This window comes from Vombatus ursinus, unplaced genomic scaffold (assembly GCF_900497805.2).
Source record: "Vombatus ursinus unplaced genomic scaffold, bare-nosed wombat genome assembly UNPS02005659.1, whole genome shotgun sequence".
Taxonomy (NCBI): Eukaryota; Metazoa; Chordata; class Mammalia; order Diprotodontia; family Vombatidae; genus Vombatus; species Vombatus ursinus.
The window spans coordinates 5,060,488-5,082,170 of NW_020945437.1; the positions used below are offsets into that span (position 1 = coordinate 5,060,488).

The 21,683-nt window shown below is 37.4% G+C and overlaps 1 protein-coding gene across 2 annotated transcripts in view; it reads left to right on the forward strand.

Annotated features, from left to right (window-relative positions):
* Positions 1 to 21,683, forward strand: part of NOX4 (NADPH oxidase 4) — a 223,993-nt gene that overhangs the window by 155,359 nt on the left and 46,951 nt on the right. For both annotated transcript variants that reach the window (XM_027848190.1, XM_027848191.1), the window contains one exon: positions 14,089 to 14,170. In XM_027848190.1, coding sequence (XP_027703991.1) covers positions 14,089 to 14,170 — 82 coding nt within the window. The remainder of the gene's footprint in view (positions 1 to 14,088; positions 14,171 to 21,683) is intronic.

The following is a 21,683-nucleotide window of genomic DNA, read 5'->3' on the forward strand; positions in this document are numbered from 1 at the left end:
CTTTAGCTCTTGTAGGAGTTATCTTTGGATTTGTATCTAATCTGCATTTTTCTTTGATGCTTTGCTTTTAGATGTTTCACATCATTATCTTCTTCTAATGTGTCTTGAGCCTCCCTGTCACCACTGTAAATTTTTATAGTTAGGTTCTTTTTTGTTGTTTGCTAATTTTTCCAGCCTATTTCTTGACTTTGAATCATGTTCCTTTGCAACTTCAAGCGCTAGTACTACTCTCCACCCTGGAACTGATATCTGGAACTGGGTAATGGGCAATGGAATTGCCAGGCAGTGTCCAGTATTGCCCTCAGTGCCAGCACAGTGATTCCCTGTAATCTCTTTCTGACTGGTTGTCCAATACCCTTACCACTTCTGGGTAGTGAGAGCTCTTGAAACTGCTGCTGCTGTTACTGCTGCCTCCAAGGCCAACAGATGATGTTGTGTCCAGCTACCAACCCAGTGTCGCAGACTTCTCCTGACTTCTTGGACTGGAAAAATATCTCACCCCAAATTTTTGTTGGTTATGCTTCTCCACAACAAATGTTGATGCATTAATTTAAAGTTCTTTGGAAGGGAATGTTGGTAGAGTTCAATTTGAATGCCACTCTACTTCACCATCTTGAATCTATCCCCAAGCCTGAGCTTTTGTAGAGTTTACCATGTTGGAAAGACTTTAAATTTGCACGATCCTGTCATCAAGTTGTTTGCTCTTTGAATATAAATATGGGGGTGAAAATAGCACATTTAATTGTGGTACTTGGGCTAAGTGTAAATATTTTTTTTTAAATTGACTCAAACAACCAGAATGAAATGTGAATAGGGCTTGCACACCTGCTTTCATCCATCAAAATCTTTATGTGAGAAACTGGGTCATGCTCTAAGAACTTTGTGTTAAAGGAAGATGCTACCTCAGAGTTAGGGAAGAAGAAAATATAAATATCTGGAATCTAGAAATCTGAGCAAACATGGAGCCAAAGGAGCACTGAGCTATGGCAGATAAAGGATACATTGAGGAGCATCCTTGGTTCTACATGCATCCCAGAGGGGAGGACTTAGGCTGAAGGAAGGCCCAAGAAGTCTGGCTCTTTACTCAGCTTCTCCTCTTGGTACCTGTTTATCCACAGAAACTATAATATGATCTGCTGAATCATTACCCAAAGGTTTACAGTAAACTTCATTTTGCCTTAATGGCATAGAGGCTAGGGGTTAGAGACAGACAGACAGACACAGAGATAGAGAGACAGAGATAGAAAGAAGATCTATCTGTCTATCTATCTATCTATCTATCTATCATCTATGTGCATATACATAAACATGTCTCATATTTTACAGAAAAAACTGAGTCCATTCATCATGAGTTCCTTCTTCTACCTTCTTCCTTATCCCTTATGACCCAGATACTTTCTGCCACTATCTCCTCCTTCATCCCTGTCTCATATCATGAAGTAGCCTTACTCTTTACCAAGGCTAACACCTTTACTTGTCGAAGTGATTGCATTCTATCCCATGTGCTCCAATGGGTTGCCCCCTCTGTCATCTCTACTCTTTCACTTATTTTCAATCTCTTCCTTTCTACTAGCTCATTTCCTACTCCCTACAAACATGTCTATGTCTTCCTCATCCTGGAAAAACCCCTATTTAATCCTTCTGTCCTTGCTAATTATTATCCTTTATCTCTTTTGCCCTTTGAAACTAAACTCCTCAAAAAGTTCGTCTATAATAAGTACCTTTACTTCTGTTCTCAGTCTCTTCTTAACCCCTTATTATGCAGCTGCCAAACTTATCATTCCACAAAAACTGCTCTCTCCAAAGTTACCAATGTTTTCTTTGTCGCCAAATCCAATGGCTTCTTCTCAATCATTATTCTCCCTATTCTCTGTGGCCTTTGACAATGCTGATCACCCTCTCTTCCTTGATATTCTCTTCTCTCTAGGTTTTCAGGACATTACTTTCCCTTGGTTCTCCTCCAACCTATCTGACCACTCCTTCTCTGTCTCCTTTGCTGGATCCTCCTCCAGATCACACCCTCTAACTATAGGTGTTGCTCAGGGTTCTGTTCTGGGCTTTCTTCTCTTCTCTCTCTATTCTACTTCACTTGGTGACCTCATCAACTCACACAGATTTAATTACTGTCTCTATGATGACAATTTTCAAATCTACTTAACCTGCTTCAGCCTCTCTGTGCTGACCTCCAATTTCCTACCTCCAGTTGCCTTGCAGACTTCTCAATGTGGATGTTCAGTAGACATTCAAAACTAAACATGTCCAAAATAGAACTCATCCCTATCCCCCCATCCCTGATGCCTTCCCTTATCCTATATTCCCTATTACTGTTGAGGGCATCACCTTCCTCCAAGTTCCTCATGCTTACAAACTAGGAATCATCCTTGACTTCTCATTATGTCCCTCTACCCCATATTCAATCTTTTACCAAAACCTGTCAATTTCATCTTGATATCATCATTTGAATACTCCCACTTCTCTCCTGTGACACTGCTATCAGTTTAGTGCGTGCACTCTTTACCTCATGCCTTGATTATTGCAATAATTTGTGGGTGGGACTGCCTCCCTCAATTCTTTTCCTACTCCAGTTCATCCTCCATTCAGCCATCAAAGTGATTTGGCTGAAGTTCAGGTCTACTATGTCACCCTCTTATTCAATAAACTTCATTGACTCCCTATTGTCTCCAGGAACAAATACAAAATGTACTGTTTGGCATTCAAAACCCTTCATAACAGCCCCATCCTATTTTTTCAGAATTCTTGCCCCTTAGTCCCCACCAGATACTCTTTGATCAGTGACACTGGCCCCTGATTGTTCCATGAACAAGAACAAAACATCCCATCTTTCTGCTCAGGCCTTTTCTTTTACTGTCCCCAATGCCTGAAATGCTCTCCCTTCTCATGTCTCCCTACTGACTTCCTTTGCTTCCTTTAAGTCTCTACTAAAATCACACTTCCTATAGGGAGCCTTTTTCAAGCCCTTTTAATTCTAGTGTCTTCTCTCTATAAATAATATTCAATTTTTCTTGTACATAGCTGCCTTGTATATATTTATTTCCATGCTGTTTCCCCAATTAAATTGTGATCTTTTTGAGAACAAAGACTGTTTTTTGTTTCTTTTTGTATCTCCAGTGCTTAACACAGTGCCTGACATGCAGTAGGTGCTTTATAAATGTTTATTGATTGATTTGTTGGTTTAGGCAGAGAGCCCATCACCTAACTAGTGAAGAATTTTTCCTAACTGAAGCTTAGAGCAATTGTGACTGAAATTAAAAAAAAAAAATTCAAAAGGTGGAACAAGCAGGTTCCCAGCACTTTCCTGAGGGACAAAATTAGAATTGTATTGGGATGAGAAGAGTGATATTATCCAACAACATGGCTCTACAGGCATCAGATAACAGGAGATTTGGGAAGAGGGAAGTCCTAAGAAAAAGTTGGCTCTACCCCCTCTTTCCCCTCCTGGTTCCTATTTATCCAAAGACAGTATAATATATGCTACTGTTTCATTCCCAAAAGTTTTCTTATAAAATAAAATTATCCTCAACCACAGAAATGCCAAGAGGTAATTAGAAATATAAATACATGTAAGGTTAGTCAGGAAGCTCAACCCCTACCTAAATGTTGGAAATTTTCCCAATTGGGGCTTGCCCCTGGAGCTCTTCCCTCTCTCTGACTGGAGAGGGAGGAGGGTGGACATCAGTGAGTTCTTTTCAGATTCTTCCCAGATTCTTCACCATTTAAGGATAGTGCTCAGGGCTTTCATCTTATCATTTCCCATTTGGCTATTCTGGAATTCATTATCTCCAGAAACACATCATTCTGCAATAGGAAGTCAACTGTGAAACTCATACCTCTTTGGTACTCCTTGACCCTGGGACTCCTCCCTATCTCTGATTGGAGAGGGTAGAGGGTGGATATCAGAGAACTCCTTCCAGATCCTCCACTATTTAAAGAAGGTGCCAGGTTCATTCACCTCATTTCTCACATCATTGTTCTCCCATATCTTACAATCTCCAGAAAATCATCAGTCTGCAAGATGAAATCAGCTATGTAGCTCATACTTGGATCATATCCTGTCCCAGCTGTGGGACTTCATCATGCCCCTCAGGACTTCATCATGCTCTCCCTGCCCTGTTGATTTTCAAGATCTTTTTATACATCTTTCCTCCCTTAGCTTGTGAGCTCTTTGATGACAAGGAACATCTTATTTCTTTCTGTATATCCCTAGTGCTTAGCACAGTGCCCAGCATAGAGTAGACACTTAATAAATGTTTGTTGAGTTTGACAGAAGGGATTATGACTGAAATCATAATTTTTCACCTAAAATGCATTTCCTAAAGTCAAAGAAAAGGAAACCACATGGACCCTTTGGGTGGACATTATAGGCCTTTATATTTCTCTCTAATCTTAAAATACATTATTTATCATAAAAAGTTGTTATAATGACAATCCTGCCAAACCCAAAAGACCTGGGATTGGGGGTGGTAGAGAGAATATTTGAATAGTTTCAGCTTCATTTGCCATTCTATATTTTTCATTTTATCTGACCCCGTTCTTCCAAATGTTCACTGGTAAAATTTTATGATTTTTGAGTTTATCCCCAAAACAATTGAAGGGGGCAGGAAATATAGCTATTAATTCATGCAACATAAACTGGAAGAATAGAGGTCAAATAACTTATTTGAAAGTTGCCACAGTTGTCTACAGAAGTTGGAAATAGATTCATTGAAGGTGGTATTCCTAGCTTCATTTAAAAACCATTAAGCATATTCCTTTATTCCATATTTCCCAGAGAGCTGAATTTAATATAATTGAGTGCTTAAAGTCACTGAGGGCCAATAGTCACTGATTTTTCCTGCAGTTTGAAAGGAGGAAGAGAAGAGGGAATAACAATCTGTAGAAGCCTGTGTTAATTAAGATAAATTCCCTAGTGTAGAAAATCATGTTCAGACATTATCACATCATTAGTCAACTCATCACAATATCAGGTTATAGAATAAATCCTCTGGCCCTTTCCAGCCACACCAATGAAATGGTAATTGGTAATCCTATGCAGAGCTCAACTCTGTAGTCTGAGTGTAAGGTATGAAGGTTACAGCTGAAAGGTTAAGGGAATTGGAGCAGTTTCACAGTGTGTAAACAAACGTGAATGTGCTGTGTGCCCTATGTGCTTTTAGATCTAATCACATGGGAGCTAGAGGTAGCAAACAGTTGATCATCTTCGACTTTTTGACTAGTATAACAAAGAACTGAAGGTAGCTTTTAAAATTAATTTTGACAATTTAATTTCAATTTATTCCTTGTATCTATCTCCTTATCCTCAAATAATAGATGATGATGTTGATGATGATGATGATGATGATGATGATGATGGTAGTGGTGGTGGTGATGGTAGTGGTGGTGGTGGTGGTGGTGATACTAAGCATAATAGCATATTAGATTGAGGGCTAGCCTTGGACTTTGGGAGAACTGAGTTCAAATCTTGCTTCCGACATATATTAGTCATGTGACGCTGGGTAAGTCACTTTAATATTGCATTACTACAGGGAATTATCTAATGTCTAATAATTATCTAATTACCAGGCAGCTAGGTGGCACAGTAGTTTGAGTGCTGGGCCTGGAGTCAGGAAGACCTGAATTCAAGTCAAGCCTCAGACACTTACCAGCTGTGTGACTCTAGGCAAGTCAATTGACCTCTATCTTCCTCAGTTTCCTCATCTATAAAATGGAGACAATAATAACACCTGTCTCCCAGGGTTGTTGTGAGGATCAAATGAATATTAATTATAAAATGTGCAACACAGTACTTAAAACATAGCAGGTGCTATATAAATGTTAGCTATTATAAAAAAAACCTTATAGGTATAGGGACTTGATCTGTATTTTTTAAATTATATAGAGAACTTTCAACTAAGGAAATGCTTTACAAATGCATGCTGGCACCTTCTCTACAAGGTAAAGTCTTTGAGAATTGCCTAGAATTTTGAGTTGAGGGATTTACCCGGGTCATATATTATGTATCAGATGTATGAATTGAACCCAAGTATTGTCTTCAAGGCTAACTTGGCATCCATTATGCCATGATGCCTATCAGTAAAATAATACCAATAATAATTTACATTTTTATTATATTTTAATGTTTGTAATGTACTTTATACTAGCCCAGTGCCTAGCATGTAGTTGGTGCTTAATAAATATTTGTTGATTGATTAGTGGTTCTTTTGAAACTCAAAATAACCTTGTGAGGTAGATCCTACAGGCAAAATTATCCCTATTTTTTACAGGTGAGGGAACTTAGGTCCAAAAAGTTAAAAATACTTCCTTTGTAATAGGAAGTAGTCAAGATTGCAGATGAAATTTGAGCCTGGCTTTCCTGACTTTGAACCTACTACACCACGGTATCAGACTATGTAAGATGGGTTGCTGATCAACTTTGGTTAAGTGAGTTTCCATACTTGGAGTTACTATGATGAAAGGGGGATCTCTACTCCCCTGTTCCCATCAATAGAAAAAAGGGCCATGTTTTCATTTTCACTTAAGGTTTAGAAATATTTTACAGATGAGGAAACCTAGTCTTAGGTGAAATGATCTATCCATAAGCATGTGACTAGCTCAGTGTCTAATCTGGTTTTGACTCCAAATCTAACACTCTTACCATTGCTTTTATGGTAAGGATTAAGATGAAGAAAAAAAATACCTGAGTTAAAATAGCTGTTTTCTTTTTTTTTTTCTTGCAATTGTGGTGTCTTTTTTTAAGAGGGGTATGCAAACAGCCTTGTTTTGCTTTTTTCCTAAGAAAATAAGTATGTACTGTCAACACAGTTCTTTGTAGGCATTCAATAGGCACTTACTAAATGTGTGATGAATAAGATGATTCATTTATGTTCTTTTCCTGTTTTGTAAATTCAATGATGAAAAATGAGGAATAATTGGGCAGAACTAGGGAAAAATTAAATTATGTCTGGAAAGTCTTACTTTTTGTGTGTGCCTTCTTCCTAAGGGTACACTGAGTTTTCAGGTTATTTTCTTCTCACTATGTATTTTGCTCATTTTCTGATAATGATTTTCAGATCAAGCACTGCTTCAGTTTCATTAATATAAAGTACTGGGTTTCTCATGGATAGGTATGTGGTGACTTCTTCTATGATACATTTTAAACTAGTTTAAATATAATATCATTCTTAATATAAGTAAAATCTGACTAAAAGGCAGATTTATTGGGAATTGACTGATATTTTTGAAAAAAGTATGAATAAGTAGAATTACTTGGGAAAGGGAAAAATATTAATTCATGATGAACTTTAAAAAATAATTTAATTTAAATTTTATGTTGATACCTTTTGTTTTTATATCACATTCATTTCTTAATATATCACTCCTTCCTTCTAGACCTGTAACTTAGTATTCCCCTACTGAGAGGACAGAAGCTTATTTCATTATAAATCTACTTTTATCAAGATTGATCATAGCACTTAAACTGCATTCTAATATCTTTTAGCTTCTTTTCATTTGTATTACCATAGTCAGTATTTAAATTTTTATCAATGTTCTACTTTCATCACTATTATAAATTGTTTTTCTTAAATCAGGTATGCTAACGGCAAAGAGACAGCTTGTATTAGTGGACAGAGAGCTAGTCTTGGAGTTGGAACACTTGGGTTCAAGTCTTATCTCTGATGCCTAGAACCTCTCTGACTAGGGGCAAGTCAGTGAACTTCTCAGTGCTCTAGACAATTGATATATAGAGAAGCGGGTAGTATAATGGGAAGGTCACTGAATTTGCAGAGGACCTAGGTTCAAATCCTTCCTCTGTAACTTACTATCTTTGTGACCCTGGGCAAGCCACTTATCTTTTCCAGTCTCACTTTCCTCATCTGTAAAATGAGGGGGTATGACTAGACAGCTGCTAAGGTCCTTCCCACCTCTAAATGTATGTACCAAAGTTGTTGATCTGTATCATATTATGGAAATTACCAAAAGTAATCAAATCACATGTGCTTGTTCTCCAAAATATTTTTTTCTGGGGGTTTTAAAAAATAGTACCCAAGAACTGTTTATTGGTCCTATAGAGCAAAACACTTGAATATACCACTTTTACCTCATCTCAAGAAAAGTAGAGTTCTCCAAATAATTATTCAATCCACAAAGATATTTTCTTTTTTTCTGGGATTACTTTTTAATTTTTGTTGGTAGTAACTTATTTTGTGGATTGGTTAGAATGTTGCTTACTACTCACAGAAGAATGTGAAAGAAAAATGTATTTTGGAAAAAGGTAAACTATATTATAAAGTGCTACATTTGATAAAGCTTACATGATAGCTGGGGAGTTTTATTCGAAGTCAAGAGTAGTATATCATGGGAATAATTTCCTAGGTATCTAATCTTTGAAAGAGACATTCTTCATAATAATTAATATTAATGGAGCACTAGTCAATACTATGGTTTCAGCTAAGTTACAGAATGTAACTTAGAGGTAGGAAAGAAGAATAATTAAAATGGAGACTTGACTAATGCCTTCCTGGGACTGTGGGCTCCGCAGAGGGACTACCTTCACTCTTAGATCTTGAGCATATTGGGTGAATGCTGGGTACTGCACACATCCATATATTTCTTATGTTTTTTCTAATAATAAATATGAATGTAAAGAAAATGAATATTTTCTCTCTGGCATTCTTTATAAGTTCTCTGCCCATCAGTGGTTTAATGTCTAACAGTAATTAGCAAGTGTCAGTTGCTCTAAAGCTTAGCTTCCTGGCACTTTGTGAGAAGAGGTCACCTTTTCAGTTAGTGAAAAGTTTATTACCTTCTGCCTGGTCCTTCTTGTCATCCCATCTATGTTCTATTGTGACTCAGTCAGACTAAAGTATCACACTGCCATTTGAGGCATGCCTTTTACCGTGGATTTAAACAATTGGCCTTTCTTCTGCAATGTTGTGAATTACTCAATACAGAATCCAATATTCCTCTTTTAGATATCTTTTGAATTGAATCATCCTGGTAATGTTCCATGATATGTGTTATATCTATAACAAATTAAAAATAAAAGTGAACTCTATATGGTCAGTTGTTTGGATACCCAATACACATAGGTTTCTTAAATATCCGTGAAACCAACATCTCAGAACTCATTTATTTTTTCTCTGATGTTGCTTGAGGGAATCCCATTTGCCAGGGTCAGAGAACTTAAATTCAAATCTTGGCTCTGCTATGTAATACCTCTTTGCTCTTAGAAACGAGATTTAACATCTCTGGGCCTCAGTTTCTCATCTATAAAATGAAGGGCTTGGACTAGATGTCCTCTGAGGTCCCTTCTAGCTCCCAGTCTGTAATGCTATAATGCTTTTCTCTGATTATCTTTCTTAACTTTGTTGTTATGGCAGAACATGTTACAGTAAGGGTCCCTTGTTCCCTGTTGATGCTGCCAACTTGTAGGAATTCTCTTAGCACCTCCTTACTCTTCTGGCACCTGCTAAGAATTGCCTTAGTACTTGAGCCCTACCCTCAACACACAAATATGCGTGTGTATATCACACACACCAACAAGGACTCTTTATCAGGGAGCCCAGGATCCATTCTTTCAGCTGATTGATACTACTTTAACAATTTTAAACTTCCTCCCTCCATACCCTTGCTCATAATTAAACACCAATTTCTTTGGATGGTCATATGGAATCTTCCCCTTCCCTTTCTAGTTACCCAAATGGGAACAAGAAATTTGGGAACCAAAGGATCATCTCCTTAGACTTACAGCCAACTAATCTCCTTCTGCTGCCTGACATATCTTAGATATGATCAAGATATCCTGCCACAGGGGCAGCTAGGTGGTACAGTGGATCAAGCACCAGCCCTGGAGTCAGGAGGACCTGAGTTCAAATGTAGTCTCAGACCAGACACTTGACACTTACTAGCTGTGTGACCCTAGGCAAGTCACTTAACCCCAATTGCCTCACCAAAAAAAAAAATATCCTGCCACAACATGAGATCAGGATCCTGCCATGGAGAACAGGATTTACAGCTATGCTAATTTCATGGAGAATCCTGCTGGTTGTGTTTTGATGTGTTTAAATTCCTTTAATTTAATTTAATTAAAATTCATAGTATTTAAAAGAAAAAAATTCAATTCTATAATATTTCTACCATTTCTTACTACCTTCATATGGTGTTTTTTTGGGGGGGGCTCAATATTATAAGTTGTACTAGTTTTTATAGAGAAGTGTGGGGAACTTACCATAATTTATAGCATATTTTGCTTCTTCAGAAAAAGGATTCCAACACCCAGTCATATGCAAATGAATTTTTGGAACACAGCCCATTTGTATGGTAGGAGTTACCTTGTCACTATGTTAACAGGAATTTGAAGGGTCATGTGACATTTTAAAAAAATGATTTCATCTTAAATACTCAAGAGGATTTCTGATCACCTCAATTTGGGCATTCCATCCAATGATTCAGATAGCAACCTATCCATTCATGTCCATCATATGCAGCTCTTAACCATGTTCTCCCAAAAGTTCATCATATGGAATCCACCCAACTTGTTGGAGATCTTCCTTATTTTCTTTTGAAATTGTGAGGGTGTCATTGAAACACTCTGGCAATCCACTTGTCATCTTTTATATTTGCCGTGGAAACAAATCAAGTTCTCTTCCTTTCATACAATTCTGTAGTTCAGGGGACTTAAGAAGAAAAGTGTCTGTCATCCCTCATAGAGATAGCTTTAGCAAAGTTTATTGCTTCTTTAAAGGAAGGAGAAAAATAGCTGCTACAGTAGGGTCAGTCACAGTGTAGTATCCATGCATTCAGTGGGCAGCACATGAATGGAGAGGATCTGCACTCCTGTCAAAGTCCTCGAGAAGCTCAAGGTTCAACCTTCTACATCATTTTGGACAAAGAACCAGTATGAAATCCGTGGGAGAATGTGTGTTATCTAAAAAGCTGATAAAATGAAGGTGTTTTCTAAATTGCCTTAATAAGGAAGAATAAATGCAGAGAAGAGAGGGAATAAGAAAATAAGTTTATTTCAACAGTACTATTTCAGTAATAGGATGAAAATGGGGGACTGAAATTGTATCAGTCTAATCATATTGCATCAGCTAACAAATTATTTGATGACTTCTTTTACTCCTATTCTTTAGAGTTCTTCATTGACTAGATGTTGTATTATATATGTTCTGTGTATTATATGTTCATACCTGGGGGCCATCTCCAGTCATCTTGATCTATGTCTTGCCACTGGATCCAGATTGCTCCAGAAAAGAAAGTGAGGCTGGTGACTTTGCATAGCCCTCTCTCACTTAAATCCAATTTACTTGCAAGTCATGGTGTCATCTTCCTGATGTCATTGTCCTCTTCAAGAATGAAGGACAAACAATAATGTTCATACCTACCTTGCAGCCCTCAATTGCCCTCTGTGTGATTAATTCTTTGGGAGGCAGTACTATTCTTTTTGTTGCCATATAAAAACATTGATAAAATATTAATATTGAAAAGACTGTTCTTTGCTTTCATGGGAAACTTGGGCAATTTTTCTAATACAATCCAGATGGTTCTCCTTTTTAACTTTGGGCCCAGAATATTTTCTATTTATACTGTCTGTTCCAGTTATGGATATGTTTGAACATGCTCTATATGGTTTCCATTTGAATGCCTGCCATGTTGAAATCTGGGCAATAGACATCATTCATCCACTTTGTCTTTCCTGTGTGGTTGGACAGCCTAGATTACTTTGATTATAGATCTCTTCCAGGAGGATATGTAATGTCTGGGGACTTGATATAATCAGAATAATGTCACCTACAAATCAGAACACCTAAGGGATATCCTTATAATATCCCTTATAATATCTTCTTTGATTTGGATGCTTCACTGTATCTCTTTCATCACAGTGGAGAAAACCTTTGGCAAAAGTGTCTCTGTTTTATGATATGCCTGATGTTTATTATCAGAGTGTCCCTGCTCCTGCTAGAGCTCTTCCTCACCATGGGACTATGATCCTGAACCATGTATGGGCAATGCAATAGAGTCTTGTGCCCAGTGCCAGCAAAGGGTCTCTTTCTGATCATTTGTCTGGCGTCCCTACCATCTGTGGGTTGAGAGCTGCAGAACCGCTGCCACTACCAATTCAGTTGCTTCCAAGGGTATAGCTAGCTTGCTGTGGCTTGGTACACATCTGACTGCTAAACTCTCATCCCAGTGAGACAAACTTTCTTGCCAACGTTCTAAGTTGTCTTGGGCTGGAAAATTGTTTCATTTTATCGTTTTCTTGGTTCTACCACTCCAGAATTCATTTTGAGACATTATTTTAAAAGTTGTTTGGAGGAGAATTTGGGAGAGCTCAGGCGAGTCCCTGCCTTTACACAATCATCTTGGCTCCCAAATTACTCAGTCTTATTTAAACTTATGGATAAAATTATTATGGACAATTTCTCTTGTCCTTTTCTTATTTTTACTTCATTTAAATAATTTAGGGTTGCATTATTTTAATTGAACAGCATTTCTTCTTCCCATTGTTATTCTTAATTTTGGTTTTTACAAATTCTTATAATCACTATAATGAGTTTTGATCTACTGTATACTGATTCAGGGATAAATCCTACAGCAATTAAGTTGTTATCTATCAAATACTCAATTTTTTTTCTTTGTTCAGCATATACCAGTTCTATTCGTGAAGAAATATCTATAGATGGATGAGATTTTTGTATACTCTATAAGTTTTGGTCTTTTTCATATCTTTTTTCCTGAATAATCCTTTTGCATCTCACCTTTCTCACCATTCTCACATTTTCCCATCTGTTATCTATCATACTTGTCATTCTCATATACTTACTAGCTGCTTGTCTCTGAGTCACTTAACCTGTCTGCCTCAGTTTCTTCATCTATAAAATGGAAATAATAACAGTACCTACCTCACCAGATTGTTGTGAAGATGACATAAGATATTTGTAAAATGATTTGCAAACTTTAATGTTCTATTATTATTAGCTGCTAATAAGTCAGCAAGTATCAGAGTATGGTCTTTTAATAGGAATCTCTCAAATTTTTCATAGAATTCCTCTACCACTTTGGCCTCCACAATGAACATTGTTGCATAAGCTGCAATTATTTTCATGTTTTTTTTTTTTGCAAATATTCATCATTGGTATTGCAATATGTGATAACCAGATGTCTTATTAAATAATATTGCTTTGTACTCTTTGAACATATAATAAAACCCAATGCATTGATTTTGTTGTTTTGTCTCAAGAAAATACTTGTAAGCCATCATTCTATGAAGCTACATGTTATTAATTTCTTCTAATTTCATTCATAGCAAGAATGTCAATATTGACATGATTCACATCCTCTAGGAATATGTACACTTGTTGGCCTTTTGATAAGCATATCACATGGAAAGTAAGAACAATTTGATTAATCAAAATTAAAGTTATTTGATAGTATAAAAATTGTATAATTCTTAGCACCTTACACTTGTCTTCCCATCATTCTGCCACCATCATTACAAAATCAGAAAAGGGCCACACAAGATTTAGGGTTTTTTTCATTGTTTCATGTTTTGCATGGTTAAAAAAAAGTTATCACTCAGTGGTGAGGTTATAGTTGAGCTGCATCTCTGAAAATAATGAGGATGGTCTAGTTGACTGACTTAGACTATAGAATCAAAATCTGCCAAATATGGTATTCTAAAAATAAAATAAAAATAAATGTTTTAAAGTTTACAAAGCACTTTAGACACACTCCCCTACACACCAACCTAATTTGATTTTTATAATAATCCTGTGGTATTATTATTAGTAGTAGTATTCCTTTTTTACAGATGAGGAAACTGAAGCTTAGAGAATTTAAATGACTTACTTAGCATCACACAGCTAGTGTCTGATGCAGAATTTAAACTCAGTTTTCTTCCAATTCCAAATCTACTTTGCCGTCTAGTAAATAATCAGTAGAATGATGTGGTGAGTGATCCTACAAGACTCCTCTCTCTATTCCACTAAAAACACCACCTTAGGAAAATAATTCTGTTTTTAAAATTATTGCCATGACTTGAAATCTCCTCTATCTCTCTACAAATTAATATCTTTTTTTTTTTGGCAGAAAGATTTCGAGATTTGCTGCTCCCTCCATCTGGACAAGATTCAGAGATTCTGCCCTTCATCCAGCCAAGTAACTATCCCAAGTAAGTAACACAACTCTCTAGGGACTAGCCTGGGGCGGGGGGGTGTCTGAAGCAACCTTCCTAAGAAAATAGGGAAGGTATTTTACTTTTGCTTAAGATGTCTGAAAAAGGAAGCACAAACCTTATAACCCCATAAATACTTTTAGGATAAACCCTTCAGGCAGAGTTTTCAGATGAACTCCATAAAATAGGTTTTGAGCTCTTCACAACCATGTCAAAAGGAAAGAAGGTGAACTTGTGAGTGGACCCTGTTTGTCACTAGGGAGTTGTTGGGAGAGTACAAACGCTAAGCTGTCTGGATCAGTGTCTCCTGGAGTCTCATTTTCTTTGACACGTTGGGTTGACGCAGGCAGATATTTTGTCAGGCTAATCCCCGCTCTTGTCTTGTGGGTTTCTCTCCTTCATGCTGATGGATTCATTTGGATTTTAACAAGCTGCCCCTGGAAACAAGCATATGCTAAAATGAATTTAATGGCCTGATTAGAGATTCAGGAGTGGACAATCAGAAGTAACTTAGACGAATAGGTTCTAGTGAACTATTTAAAGTGCATTATAATAAGAGAGGGGGAAGAGAAATCTATCTTTACTCCCCACCTTCAGTTTAGTGTTTTATTTTTACAACAAATTCCTTAAAATCATAAAAGGGTCATAGCAGACTGTTTGACTATGTATGTACCAGCTTACATATTTCTGACTTGGTTTCCTCATATGTAAAAGAAGAGGGGTGATACTTGCCCTGTTTACCTTGAAGGGATGTTTTGAGGCTCAAATGACATAGTTTATTTAAAGCATTAAATTCCATATAAATATTTAATGTTTTAGTGCTTGGCAATAGGGGATTAAGAAATATTTGCTTATTGATTTATTGTTATCAACCATGAAATGGGGAATAACCATGATGGAATTGATAAATTATAACAGTGTCTATCTCTTCCTCTATCTCTTCCTCTGCCTTGCTCTCTGTCTTTCTTTTTCCTGGTCAAGGTAATTTTGGGTACCTTTTAATTTTCTACTTTAATTATTAGTATATGAAGGTATTCACTGGTTTTATTTCCTTGGAGTAAAAATCAATATTTTGAATATTTAAATATGCTTTACTTGCCTCCTTTCCAAAGGATACACAATTAACCTTCATAATATTAATGTAACCACAACCATAATTTGTGAATTTACTATTCTTCCCTGTAGAAGATCATGCTACTTTTGACTTTTAGCCGTGACTATAATGCCACATTCTTTCTCCCCTTCAATACCACCTACACACAGACAGAATCATAGATATAATGCTGAAGGAGACATCAGGAATCATCTTGTCCAACTGCCTCATTTTATAGATGAGGAAACTTAGTCCCAGAGAGCTCATGACTTGCCCAAGGTCACATAGGCAGTACTTGTCAGAGGAAGGATTTAGACTCAGGTCCTCAGACTTCAGAGTCAGTACTCTTTCCACTATACCCTGCTCCCTATCTCTGGTCCCTCATATTTATTCACCTACTATTCATCTACTGCATTCTAAACCTATCCACCACAAACTAAGTCCTTACTATGGACATAGGACCTCTTTAGATGCTGAGGGCTATGCAAAATAAATGGGAGATACTCTGTGCTCTTGTGGGACTGAGGTATACTACATGAATAATAAATATGTAGATAACATGATGCAGATGGATCATTGTGCCTTTGCCTGTAAAAAGGGATAAGTAGCCATCATCTGTTTCTGTACTGTCTTAGTGGCTACAAGTATCTGTTTTGCAGAAGCAAGTGTTGTCCAGATCTCTTTATCAGAGATTAAGGCAGTTTTGACACCTTTGTTCCAAGAGGGCCACTCCTCAGATTGTTTCACAGCAGGTGATTGTTCTGTTGTGGTTATTGTCCAGGACTCGTTATCCTTGTGGCACAGTAGACCTCCTTTATATTTAAAAATGATTTTTTTCCCAGTAATGATGTAGCCTCTCTCTCTGTAAACTAGTAAACTTGTAAAGACTGGTCATTTCCAAACACAAGAAGTTAAGTATAGTATATTTTAAGTCTGTGATTACAACAGAACTTTTTTTCCTCTTTAATCTAATGAGAGGATAATGAAGAAACCCATGATGATAATTTGGAGGATTGGGGATATGTAGCCTAGAGAAAAGAAGACATTCAAAATGGATGATTTAAAATGGTTAGATGAGGACCTCTTACCACAGGAGGAGCAGAGTTGGAGTAACTGACAAATTCCTATGATGGTAGCCCCTGACTTTAAAAGAATTCCACAAGCCCCTGTATTTTGCCTTATCTGACCTAATCATAATGGTTGCTTTCCAAAGTACCTGGGTCATGCTTATCCTAATTTGGGAGTTCTTCACCATTTTGTGTCATCTACCCCTGTGGTAGTCTAATGAAACTTATGGAGCCCAGTTTAAGAACCTTTGGGTTAGATTAAAAAAGTTGTAATGGACTCCAGGTACCTTTGTTTGCCTCATTATAAAATCACATAGTTCCTAATAGCCACAGGCCATCTGAAGATAGATCTATATCTGGGTACAGTCAACTTCCTGCAGGCAGTTATGGGCATAGTTTTATGTCCTTGAACCAGACAAAGATAAGGAGTGAGGTTGAACACACATATCAAATTACACCATTGCTGTCTGAATATTTTCCCTGAATAAGAATCTTTAAATGAGAAGAACTGCAGGTAAGCTTCTAGTGCAGCTGGAAAGATGGTGCATTCTAGCATTCAGAGAAAATGAATTGAAATAAACATGGCAAGATCTGTCCCCCACATGTAGATTGGGGGTGTCATTATGTGACTTCAAGGGAGTCAAAATAAACATCTCTAGCTTATTCTCCCTGAGCCCTTCTCCAAGGGAGTCTTTAATTCCTTCTAGGAAGGGAATCAGGAGGTTGTGGCCAGAAACTTGTTCATTTTGCTCTCTTAAAAGAGAGGGGGTACCAGGCTGCTCTCTTAACTATTGTTAGGGGGATGTGATTTTCAGATTCAAGCTAATTGCTGTCTCTTAATGGGGGGAGTAGTATCCAAACTTTATGTCCCAGGCTTGACTTTCTTCCCACTAAATACCTGTTCCCAAATAAACACACATGCTAAGTGGCAAAGAAACCCATTTATCTAAATCATAGCAAAAAAGAAATCAGAGAAAGTATACCTAGGAGAATGTATACCATACAATATAAAGTGAAGGTGCTCTCCCATTAGGAGCAAAGTAACTTAGGTCAACCAACAGAGAGTGGCAGAACTTACTCATGGGGAAATTCCCTGAAGTCTGTAGCATAGCAAGTTGATAATGGGGACATAATAGAGACTGCTAGCTCCTTCAAATCAGCTTCTTTCCAGAATCTTTTCCTTCAGCCATATGAAGTGGGGTTAGCATTTTCCATCTCTTCTCTCTTGAAACTGGAAGCCAGAAGCACCCCAAACAACTGCAGAACCCAAAGAGACTCAAGAAACCTGAAGAGACTCAAAGAACCTTTCCTGCTCTCTCCCACTCTGTCCCACCTCTGACACAGGTGTAGGGCATCTGATCTCCATCAATAAGGAGAGAATCCTATGCCAATGATCTCTGGGGCTCAGATTATTTACCTCCCCCTCCTCCTCTCCTTTTGTGACAGTCATAGAATCACAGCTAGATATTTAGCATTTACATGACACTTTAAGATTTGTAACATGCTCTACAAATATCTCAGTTTATCCTTACAACAACCCTGAGTAGCAGGTGTTATCGCTATCCCATTTTATAGATGAGGAAATTGAGGCAGATAGCAGTGAAATGATTTGCACAGGGTCAAATAGCTAGTAAGTTTCTGAGGCTAGATTTGAACTCAGGTCTTGCTACTTCTAGTTTTAGTGTTCTATCCCCTGCACCACCTAGTTAAAAGTGATCCTTAAAGAACATCTACATAATTCTTTCATTTTACAGCTAAGAAAGAGGTCCAGGGAGGTTAAATATGTTTATCATCACAAACATAGTAAATAGTTGGAACAAAACTTGGACCAATCAAATTTTCTTAACTGAAAAATATACCGAACTGATCATGATTATTGAAAAAAAAATGCTATCTGAAGAATCAAAATCCTAATCATTCACCTGGCCAATAGCAATAACAGTGTTCTATAAGATAATTTTAAATCTACAGCTGGATGGCACAATGGATAGAATGTTGACTTGAAGACAGAATGACCTGAGCACAAATTCTGCCTCAGAAATGTACTAACTGCGTGACCCTAGGCACTTAACCTGTCTACCTCAGCTTTCTCATCTGTAAAATGGGGTTAATAATAAGCAACTATCTCCCAGGATTTTTGTGAAGATAAGATGTTGGAAGAGCTTTGCAAACCTTAAATTCAACTGAATTTGAGATGAAACTGGGAAATAAGAAATACAGGAAATGGGGTACAGAAATCTATCCTGCCCTACAGGAAAATAGAAGGGGAAGGGGATAAGAGAAGGGGGGGAGAGACAGAAGGGGAGGCAAACTAGGGGAAGGGATATTCAGAATGCATGCCATCTTGGGGTGGAGGGAGGGGCAAGATGGGGTGAAAATTTGGAACTCAAAATCTTGTGGAAGTAAATGTTGAAAACTAAAAATAAATACATTTATTAATAAAAATTAAAAAAATAAAAGATGGAGGACCTGATTAAAAAAAAACTCTTATTGGACAGAAATTTCACCTTCAAAAATGAATTGCTTGCTGGGAACAAGGGGCTGGGAATGATGGGATTTGTTTTGGGGGAAGGTTGTAGAATTCACTGTTTCATCTTAGAGTTTCTGATAGAAGTGAAGAAAATCAAGCATACTATCCTGATAAACACACCCAAAATTTAGAGAACAGATATCAAGTCCAGAGAAAGGCTAGGTAAAATCCAAGACTAAAATTCTGTAGAGAAAGAAAACTCTGAACATGCAGAGAGAAATAATTTTGATGAGGACAGAAAAGGGTCTAAAAAAAGTCCAAAAGGGATTAACATGGAAGTGATTGTAAAAAGTCATGTATAGGGGCAGCTAGGTAGTGCGGTAGATAGAGCACTGGCCCTGGATTCAGGAGGATCTGAGTTCACATCCAGCCTCAGACACATAACACTTAGTAGCTGTGTGACCCTGGGCAAGTCACTTAACTCCATTGCCTAGCCAAAAAAAAAAGTCACGTATAGCAGATGGGAGCAAAGGCAGGTATTGGAATATAAACACAAAAGCTTGGCATGGTGTTGTATAACACCATTTGTCAGGAGTCCTGAGCTCACAATGAACTGATGAAAAAACAACAACAGAGGAGTGTTTATTGTTGTTGTTGTTGTTTTATTATATTGGGGAAAAGAGAAGGATCAAAGAAATGATAAAATTACTATATTGGTGGGAGAGGAAATAACTATTTATTTATATAGCATATACTACATGCCAAGCATTATGTTAAATGCTTTTAAAGTCTTATTTCATTTAATTCAACAAAAACTCTGTGAGGTAAGTTATTATGTTATTCTCATTTTACATTTGAGGAAACTGAGGCAACAGGGTAAGTGACTTGCCCAGAGTCACACAGCTAATAAGTGTCTGCGGCCAGATTTGCATTTGGATCTTCCTGTTTCTAGGCACAGCACTCTATTCATTGTATCCCCTGGCTACGTGGAATAGTGAGATATTGATAAGAGAAGACAAAGACTATCTAGGGCTGATCAACTCTCATTTTACTTGTTTTCTATGCCAAGGTGAATGATTTTTGGAGCAAAAAGGAACAAAACTAGCAAAGAGAGAGGTAGAGAGCCACCATTGATCCTGATAAATTCAAGTCACTACGTCCAGGCAAATTAAGTATTATGGCCCTTAGAAAACTCATTATAGAAGAGAGAAATACAGGATAATTAAGGTAGGATGATGCTACCTTGTGGAGGGCCTCAAATGTGAGGCAAAGGAGCTTCAGCTCCTTTCTAGTATATCCCTGGTAAGGCTTTATAGAGCATTTCTGCCATGAAAGTCTTGCTTATCTGCTGGTAATCTCATTATATTATAGACTATCTGTGGCTACCTTTCCTCCACTGCCCATTTGGTTTTTAAACTGCTAATTGAGCTACTATAAGAGCAAAGTCAAAGTCACTGACAAAAAGGGGAGAGAGCAAATATCTTTCTCCACATGCATCCAGTGACTTTCTACATCTAGTCGGAAATGACTTTGGGATTGTCTGTGGTTTTGAACATTACCTTTCTTAACAGTGGGTAGAAGATGAATCATTGACTATTTATAGTGATACAGCACAACCTGTTGAAATGTCAAAAACACAAAGAACTGAAATGGTTTTATTTGTTTTCCAATACCCAATCCCTGTTTTGAGTGAATTTTTTCACTGACTTAACTTCTGTTTTGGCATCTCAAAGGTATGGCATGTATTAGTCACAATTTTGATGAAAAGCTTTAGTTGTCCTATAATAATATCATAGAGTAAGAATAACAGAATAAAACCTAGTCCCATAATTTTAAATTTAAATCAGATGTTTGCTAGATCGCCTATTTCAGTCTTTGTCTTTTGGACTAGTGATACACTATCCATGATTTTGGCTCCATCTCAAAATTGGCCAAGGCAACAGCTCACTACCGTGTCAATTTAATATGTCCTGCCATAATAAGGACCCTGCCAGTGTTGGACACATACTGAGGACTGAAAATAAGAACTTATCTAAAGAGGCTGATTTCTTTTTTCCAAGGGGAAGAAGTCTTAACAGGGAGAGAGATGACAAGTTTCCCAAGTGCCAGCTGTTTTTTAATATGAAATACTAAATAAAGTGATTGGTCATTGCAGCAGAGCTGGGGAATATTATTCCTAAAAGAAGAATAATTATGTCCATTAATCATATTCTTCCAGCCCTGAACTTGCATTTGACCCCTTGCAGAAGGCAGCCACATTCATTCTCATCAGTATGTAATCACTGACAGTGCTCTGTCAAGAATGTCAGAATGGAAACCAGTGTGATGAGGGGCAGAAAGAGAAGTATTATGGGGAGAAAAGGAGACTTGTATATTCAAGAGAGAACATGTGCACTGCTTCCATGGTTGGCACAGAGAATTGGATGGAGCAGAGGGATCTTGAACTTACTGCTCATCCCTTGAGTCAGTTACCCATCACCAACTGGGATGGATTTAGGCTTCTAATGAGCTTTGAGAGAGAGGGCAATAGTCTTATTCTCATACATACAGTTTCAATGTACCTAAATATTAAAGAATAGGTTTGGGCATCATGTCACTTGCCAGGGCCATGAAGCCACTCCTGGCATCTGATTGTGTCAGCCCAGCTCAATGAAGCAGTGCAAGAAGGGGGAATCTCACTCACTGTAAGAATCATAATGAAGCCTCTGAAAAATGAGAGAGCATTCCAGCTGGTCATTAGTAATAATAATAATGATAATAATGTGCAATTCTCTAGTTTTGCAAAGTGCCTTGCATATTATCTCATTTGATCCTCATAACAACTGTGTTCGGTAAGTTTTATTATTAACACCATTTTATAGAAAAGGAAACTGAGGCTGA